General features: G+C 35.4%; 1 protein-coding gene across 1 annotated transcript; it reads left to right on the forward strand.

Moving 5' to 3' along the window:
* The first annotated feature begins 2,892 nt into the window (after positions 1–2,892).
* LOC306906083 (legumain-like) lies at positions 2,893–8,512 on the forward strand. The gene is made up of 14 exons (XM_079477187.1): positions 2,893–2,969; positions 3,090–3,207; positions 3,394–3,491; positions 3,712–3,793; positions 3,854–3,939; positions 4,122–4,197; positions 4,792–4,854; positions 4,976–5,042; positions 5,453–5,571; positions 5,660–5,749; positions 5,867–6,064; positions 6,165–6,332; positions 6,421–6,488; positions 7,061–8,512. The coding sequence occupies exons 2-14, from the start codon at positions 3,133–3,135 to the stop codon at positions 7,110–7,112; spliced, it is 1,242 nt and encodes a 413-aa protein (XP_079333313.1). The 5' UTR covers positions 2,893–2,969; positions 3,090–3,132; the 3' UTR covers positions 7,113–8,512.
* The last annotated feature ends 368 nt before the right edge of the window (positions 8,513–8,880 follow it).

Consider the following 8,880-nt stretch of genomic DNA (forward strand, 5'->3'; position numbering starts at 1 on the left):
AATTTGGTTTTTAATGGCTTTCGGATGTTGCTGCATTTTACCATAATTCTTTGAGGAAACCGAGGAATAGTTGCACGATGCACCGTCCCATCCATAGTTATGGCACAGAAAGGTACATTACAAAAAGCCTTTAAAACAATAACCTTGTGTGCTTGTATTATATCAGAAATATGATTTTTGCATTAATCTATAAATCTTGTTTTATGGGCATCTGCAGCATTCATTTTCTATATTAAAACAGACATTTTAATAAAAATGTAATTGAAAGCAAACAGCAGCACGATTTTAAGAGAAACACTCAAACAACAGTATATACTGTTATTAAATAACAATTTATCAAATGAACAATTCAATCTTTTTTGACTATTTTGCCGTGACATCACTTCAAAAACAACTCTGCAAGTGCACAAATTCAGTATGTAGCAGATAAACGCTTTATTTAACATGCTTATCTCGTTGTCAATAGGTACCGCGGTTTCTGGACACTACTGTAGATATGTTGAATTAAAGTAGTCAATGTTACATCTCCCTCTGGTGCCCAAATGGTGTTTGTTCTACACATTCTATATTTTCTGTACAATCTTTAATACTCGTTTATAGAGTGCGAAGTTTTGTTTTTGTCTTAAGCAAGATAACTGCTGGTTTACATAGAACTGCACAGTGACTTCAGGTGCTGTTTGCTGTAGTCACGATTTGTTTACTAATTGCTGATAGTTAAAACGTAACTTTCAACTTCAGCTCCTTAAGGACTGTACTCAGCTTTGTGCCTGTCTAAATATAACTTTCTGTAGAAAGAAGTGCTGAAGTTATGGAAAAATCCCAACTATTAAATGCCATGGGTGCATATTTACTCTTACTTACCCTTTGTAGAGTGTGGGGTCAAAATAAATGGATAAGGTATCATTTATAAAGATGACAGCATCTTTTTCCATATTTTAAGATATCTTTTTACAAGTTGTTTACAGTTAAGACCGCTGAAACGTGCATTCTTTTTTTTTCCTAGGAAAAAAAGAGTATTGAAGACATACTACTGTACTGTAAATCCCAAATGCGTAAATGCAAATGTGTTTTGTCTAGAGAATTAACAGTTAGAATAGTCTACAAAGCTGTTTTCATGCAGAAATGGATGTAAAGGGGAGAGTTGAACAATATAGACGATTTATTTTTAACAAGTGAAAATGGTTCAGTTGACTCGAAGCCATTGTGTCGACACCAGCTGTGACACCACATCACAACACGTTGGAAAAAAGATCTTTCCCCTATATTAATGGTTACACATTTATTTAAGTGTAACATATCGGGAGGTTGAGAAATGAGAATGTGATCAGGCAATGAGATAAGCATGACTAATACAAATAAAGTGGATTGCTGGTATGAGGAAAGTAGTGTCCTGTTTCCAGACCCTTTAACCCCATACAGATTTAATAGCTGTTTTAAAGTGTACACTAATTTCCTACATTTAAGTACAGCTTTGTAGAAATATTGATAGATCTTTAGGTCTGTATATGTATAATGCTCTCTCATTCGTAAGTCACTTTGCGTAAAAGCATGTTCTAATGCATGCAAAGATAAGCAAATAAAACAATGTTGAAACTCGAAATGCCGGATTTGTGAAACACAAAAAATAGCCTACTGTTAAAGAAAACATTGCTATGGTGCAGTTTCACTTTTGGTTTTCAGAGTTTCTGTAAAGCTCTGAAAGACATACATTTATAATTTGAACATATTCAAAGTGATACAGGGGTTTCATATAAATATACTTTACTGGTACAGTAGAATCAGCAGCATTCCCTGGACACCTAAATCTGACAAACAATGAATTGAAGATTTTTTTTGTTTAAAGTAATAGTTCACCCAAAAATAATTTTGAACGGGCACCCACTAGCTTGCATCGGTTTTGTGTCCATCCATACAACACGGGTGAATGGGATCCAGTGCTGTTCGGTTACAAAGTTACTTCAAAATATCTTCTTCTGTGTTCTGCACAGTTTTGAAATGACAAGAGTACATGATGACAGAATTTTCACTTCAAGGTTTTATCATGTGGTTAACATTGAACATCCCCCATAGCAGCGGAAGCTATTTCATATTTTAGTTCATATTTTAAAAACAATAGAAATGTATTTGAATTTAATCCTACTAGTCTTTACATATTGAATACACAGAATGTACAGAGGCTTGAAATTTAGCTGTGATACAGCAGATTTGAATTCTTTCTTGGTAGAACCAGAGGCAGTTGAAAATAAAGCTGCAAGCAGTATTGATTGGACCATTGCTGACACTCATTGATTACTCATTGACACTACATTGAAAGAAAACGCAAAAGGTTTAGGTTAAGCCAGGACAAAAAACATTACCGATGTGCATTTGAGACCATACAAGGGCACTGGTTTATTGTTTAATTTGAGCTGTGCAAACAATGTTTTCAGTTTAGACAGCTCATTTATTTTATTCTATAGGACTAGCCTAAACCCTGTATGGGAAACCACCCCTAGACGTTCTACGTTGCCTGGAAATTATTGGTTTATGATCCAAAACCCTAAATGATGTGCAGTTGAGCCCATTCATTTTCTGCTGGCAGGGTTTGGTTAAAGGGCTCCCATTTCGAGATCCTGCTATTTTACCTTTATTGTTCACCACTGTGCCATGCGTCCTAGAAACGCTCTGTTTTGTACCTTGTTCGACGAAGCCCGTCCCTCCGGTTAAGGTTTTTTGCAAGCAAAACTCAGAAGAACAAACTAAACAAGTCAAACTCATAGTCTGTTCAACAGAAACAAAATGCTCAATGTGGTTTGACTGGTTTGCATAAAACACTTTTTTGGTTGTGTTTCCTTAAACGACATTCCGCATGAACATCATAAGTACTTTGATTGGTTGATAGAAGTCACATTCTGTGCAGTTTTCATCAGTATATGTACAGTGATTGTTACCGAGCCGACAACGAGAGGATCATCTGACAACAGATACGGGTATGAAAAAAAGTCTTGTAAAGAAAATCAAGCTCTGAAATGTTTTACAACATTGCTTTTTTGACTTTGCTTAACACGAATACTATAGTAATATCATGAAAATTACTTTTGATGCATTAGATTAGCGCACTGCTTTCTAAGTGAATTAGACTTGGTTCTTCAAATGGCTGCAGCAAGTGGAAAACATTGGGTAATGCTTGTCGCTGGTTCAAACAGATGGAAATACTACAGGCACCAGGTTTGTTACACACTGATTCTTGGTCTGGCAGTGTATTTATCTGTTTACTACTTCACGTAGTAGTACTTTCTGCATTACTAGCATCATGCCCTACCAGTTGAGTTATAGTGGAAGTGGCTTGAGGGATGTTGTCACATGATGTTATTCCAAAAGGAGATTTTTATCTTATTGATACACCTATTTCAGGCCAATGTGTGTCATGCCTATAAGATAATGCATCAGAATGGGGTTCCTGACGATCAGATCGTGGTGATGATGTATGACGACATCGCTTATAATCCTAAGTAAGATATTTCCTGCAGCTTTTGAAAGTCATGTGGCTCATAGCAGATGTATTCTTTTAGATTCAACAACGTTCATCTGGATCATTTCTTTATTATGTTCTGCCATATATGCTATATATAAAGTGCCATGTTCAGGCCAATATTAGATCCAGTCTATTGGGATGCAAATGATGGGGGAATGAAAATCTGTTTGTTTATGATGTTTAATCTGCCTACACAGAAACCCTTATCCTGGAAACATTATCAATACACCAAATGGGCCGGATGTGTATCCGAGGGTCCCAAAAGACTACACTGGAGAGGTAATCTTGTCATACACACAGCACATCACATCCTAAATCACAATTCTGACTTTCTTACAGGATGTAACACCTGAAAACTTTCTGGCTGCACTCACAGGAGACCGAAGTGCCGTGAGAAAGAGAGGCCCGAAAAAAGTCATTACAAGGTTTGTCTGTAAGAAGATAAGCCTCGCTGTAATGTTATTTCTTACATAAAGTCTTATTACATTTTCTGGTACACATATTAAAAAAACCTGGTCAGTAGATAGTGAAGTGGCTTATTCATTCTAATTGACAGTGAAAAGGATTCAGTCTCTGAAAACTAATGTAATCTTTTTTTTTCATGCAGTGAAAAAAATGACACAATATTCGTTTACATGACAGATCATGGAAGTCCAGGCATATTTGGTTTCCCTCACAGCACTGTGAGTTTTATTAAGCTTTGTATATTTCATTTACCAGTTACCGATCCTGACCATACATTTTGATGTGCAGATTCTGAAAAGTGGAGAATGATCTTGATAAGGAAAGTGCATAAGGGTGGCAGACATTTTGTTGTTATAAGTGACTCAAATGTGTCTCAAGTCTGCCCAGACGAGCATGCATGCTTTTCCATTTTTGTCCGAGAAAAATGCGTGTTGCTTCTGAGCTCAAGACAGTAGAGCGTGCCATTCTGCCAGCTATCAACCTGAATAATGCCGAACACCCTTACGAGTTTATTTATTTTAGTTAATGTGTTTGGTTAGTTTACAGTTCTATGTTTTAAAGTAATTTTTTTATATGTTGGTGTCTCATCTGCTCAAGTAATGTGTGGAAGCAAAGTGCTTTATGTGAATTAGCTTAATTTACATATTATTACATTTTCAGTATTTGGCCAAATGATCAGGTTGAAATTGTACTGAATTATTTCAAACTTCAACTCTTCATTTTGTGCTCTGCCATAATGTTTGTCTAAACAGATAAGTAAATCAATGAAATGGCTTATAACAGCTGATTTTGTCATGCAATTGTTTGTGCAGCTTTATGCCCATGATCTTATTACAACAATCAAGAAAATGGTGAAAAATGAACAGTTCTCTGAGGTACAGAACATATAAAAGTGTATATACACCAAATAAAAAGTAGCCCCGATATGAGTGCTCTCAAAACACAAGCTTTTGTTACACCTCTCTAAAACCTCTCCAACCCTTTTGTGTGGTGCAGATGGTGATATTTTTGGAATCCTGTCATTCTGGATCAATGTTCGCCCAACTCCCCAACAACATTCATGGTAAGAAAGCGGCATTACAATAAATTATGAATGAAAATATACAAAGGCTACAGAGGACCATCAGGTAAAATGGTCCATTTAAGTCTAGGGCATTGTCATATTTCTCCTTTATAAAATAAATAGTGTTGCATCTGTAAAGAAGTGCTATGGGTATAAGGTGAGCGTAACAGGACTTCAAAGGGAGACTGTCTTCATACTAATATACAAAAGACATATACTGTACATTACATATACTTGACTCATGGAATATGGTATTCTCAGGAAATGTGTACAGTACAGTAAGATATAATGTAAAGACATAACATAAGAGAGAAAAAGGGCTAAAGAAAAGAAAGGAGAGTGAGGAAGAGGAAAAATAACAGTTTTTAATAAATAACATATTGCTTTTGAAATGAAACTTGTTCTTCTAGTGTACGCAGTGACTTCAACTAAAGCAAACGAGAAGGGCCATGCCTGCTTTTATGACCCTGTGAGGAAGACCTTTCTCTCTGATGAATTCTCAGCTATTTGGTTGGACTACATGGAATCGGTTTGTGTTTTTGAATGATCTGAGTTGATAGTAGGATTGTATAAAATACAAAGAATACTATACAGATAAAAAACATTTTATTACTCAGGTTAACCTTGATATAGCAACATTCCAGGATCAGTTTGACAATCTTCAGAAAAAGATGAAGAAATCTTCCCCCTGTCGCTTTGGAGACATGGTAAAATGAACGATAAGATACAAAACACAAATGAATTCTCACTTTTCTTGTTATCCTAGTAAAAGGTTCAAGATTCAAGTTTGAGTTTTTTTCCTCTTTATTCTGACTTTCCTTTAGACGGTTAGTAAACGTCCAATCGGTGAGTTTTTGAGAAACACCACTGGAAGGCAGAGGAATAAAGCTCAGGAGCTCGTGTTAACCGATTTGACTTCCACCCACGAAGTCCCTTTCAAAATCCTAAATCACAGAATTAAAACAGAAACTAATGAACGCAGAAGGCGAGTTCTGATCAGAAAACTTCACGCTCTTCATCAGGTTTGTTTCTATTAATTCAGTACAGTACATTACATACTGTATAATTTACACATTGAATGAATAAGATGTCGGTGTTAATACATAAATTGTTATATTCCAGACTAAAGCTAACATTGAAAGAACGATTGAAGCGATCACCCACCACTTTCCTGACACTCTATCTCAGGATGAATTGGATGGGGATTATAGTTCGGCGATTGATTTACAAGATTTCAAAACTGTAGCCGAGCATTTCAGGACAAGCTGTTTTGACTGGCACGAGGAAGAGGTCAATAAAACAACAAAACGTCTAATAAAGTGAAGATTAAACCCTATCATTCATTGCTCATATTGTTTGTGTTCTCTCTTTCATTCAGCTTCAGATGACTTTGTCCTACATGCATGTATTTGCTCATCTCTGCGCGAGTGGCATTGAAGTAGAGAAGTATGTCTATCATGAAACCATTCAACATCATTTACCAAAAATTTTAATGGACTTTTCTTGTGGATTTACTAACAAGTTCTTGGTTTTTTTCGATATTGAATATGCAAGTTATACATTGTTTTTTTTTGGCAAAATTCAGAAGCTGGAAAATCCGGTCCATCTAAAAGTGAAAGCACAGGGAACTTGAATTCACTTGTAATAAGTTGCATTTGTTTAGAAGTAGTATTAAATGGGTCAAACTGAACAATCTGATTAACAGATTCTCTAATTGTTTCTAAATGTGACCCTACCTGTGAAAACCCCAGAAAGAAATGACTTTGAAGTGGTTTACGGTTTTACATAAAATCCTCCTGCATAGTGTAAAGAAAGTTCTGTGAAAATATAACCTTGATAAAAGATGATATAGATGATTAATGGGGAAATAGTTTTAATCAAACTTTAATGCTAATCTCATGATGAGCTTCTGAGACTCAAGCCTGGTTTTCACAGGCAGTTTCATTTATTTTTATCATTATAAATGTGTTATTCATTTTATGTCTAAAAATTGCTAAATTAGTTTTTCTCTGTTGCAGAATCAAAGAGGCCATAACAACAGTCAGAAAAAGCTCCGGTGTGTTTCCATAGCTCATGAAATCAGACTAAATGAATCCTTACAATGTGTGAGGAATCTGTCTGTCTTTCTCTCAACAGGTAGTGGTCGAGCTTTTGTTGAAACTAGTCACTTTGTATTAGCACCTATTGCATTATTGCTCTTGTATGACATATGGCTTATTGCTCCCTGAACTCTTTGTAAGTCGCTTTGGATAAAAGCTGCTAAATGATTAAATGTAAATGTGCTTTATGTTTAAAAAAGTCCACCCTGTGAGGGAATGTGCTCATGCATGAACCATAACTGTGGTCAAAAGTATCATCATATATTCACTCATATATTTGAATTCTTTCGTAGTCTTTCAGCTAATGTGTCCATTGAATCATGATCAGTATATTTATCTTGCAGTTGAACACCTTAAGTTTCATGCCATTGGATTTGTGTAGTGCTTTCACAATACCTAATGTTCTAAATACAAAATAAAATGCCTGCTATATTGAATCATACTTTCATGAGTTAAGTATGTGCTCATCTGATCGATCTCCTGATAAAATGACTCGCTGTGCAAGTCAACATAACCACCGAAAATTAATAAGAAGAAAACAAAGCGCACATCGTCTCAGGGAGGAACAAATTTAAAGGCTTAAAGACAAACAAACAAAACAAATGATCAGTTCAGTTCTGTTTAATGTTAACACAAAAAACACACTTAAAAAATTATAAAATATGTTGATGAATTGTATAAACTTAACAATATTTTGACTTGCTTCATGACACCGAATGCATCATTTAATGTTAAGGAGTCACGGCTTACTGTAAAGTTTGCCGGTTCATATGAACACAAACAATCTTCATTTTAATATACACTATTGTTGTCATAATATCAGAACACACAGTGACCAGAAACTAGTCCACCCCTGATGTGAGTGATTAAAAACGTGGATACACTGCACTGCAGCACTGCACATCCCAAAAACTCACGCAGTATTTCAGAAGATGCAACGTTTTTACAAAAGGTCTTAAAGCGAGATGCCGTTTTGTCTAACAATATGAATAGCTTACAAAGCTAACCTATATGTTTCCATGCAGAAATGCTTTTGGGAGGGAGAGGTGACCTCACCATTTTCGAAGAAAGGTTTCATTTTCAAAAAAACAAATGTTAAAGGGATACTCCACCCACAAATGAAAATTCTGTCATGAATTGTGTTTGTGCGTGTTGTGTTTTGTGTGTGGGTGTGGCTGAATCTGTGTGTCTGTCTGACTTGACTTGACTTCTGTGTTTTCACCTTTTTTATTTTGACTTGCATAACCTTATATGCTTTGCTTATAGTCAATATGTTTTCTTGTGCAGCTGCTTTGTAACAATGAAATTGTAAACTGCGCTATATAAATAAAGCTGACTTGAGTTGACTTGTACTGGAAAACAAGCTTGCAGATTTAATTGCTGTTGTTCATCTGTGCCTACTTCCTACCTAAGCAAAGGTTTATAGACCAAAACTCTTTTTTAAATGATCAAAAGTTTTAAATTATATTTTATTTGTCACTTTGGGTAAACACATCTGTCTGCTAATAACTCTTGTTAAATGTACCTCTATTCATTCACATTAAACAATATTGATCATTATCTTGATTTTTGAGTTCAAAATTATATTGTTATTAAAGTGCTGGTTCACACAAGATATAATTCACCTTTATTTTATTCTTTCTTCTGTGCAACAGATATTTTTGGAAATGTCTCAGTGGTTTTCTGCTCATACAAAATGAAGTCAATGGGGTTCAGTGTTGTTTGGTTCTCCACGTTCT

The sequence above is a fragment of the Barbatula barbatula genome (assembly GCF_947034865.1).
Source record: "Barbatula barbatula genome assembly, chromosome: 16".
NCBI classification, from domain to species: domain Eukaryota; kingdom Metazoa; phylum Chordata; class Actinopteri; order Cypriniformes; family Nemacheilidae; genus Barbatula; species Barbatula barbatula.

Bases quoted from the DNA above. Each gene is read 5' to 3' on its own strand.
- LOC306906083 (XM_079477187.1), top strand. From the start codon at position 3,133: ATGGCTGCAGCAAGTGGAAAACATTGGGTAATGCTTGTCGCTGGTTCA. The intron at 4,855-4,975 runs GTACAGAACATA...TGTGTGGTGCAG, and splicing joins AAAATGAACAGTTCTCTGAG to ATGGTGATATTTTTGGAATC. The intron at 5,572-5,659 runs GTTTGTGTTTTT...TTTATTACTCAG, and splicing joins GGTTGGACTACATGGAATCG to GTTAACCTTGATATAGCAAC.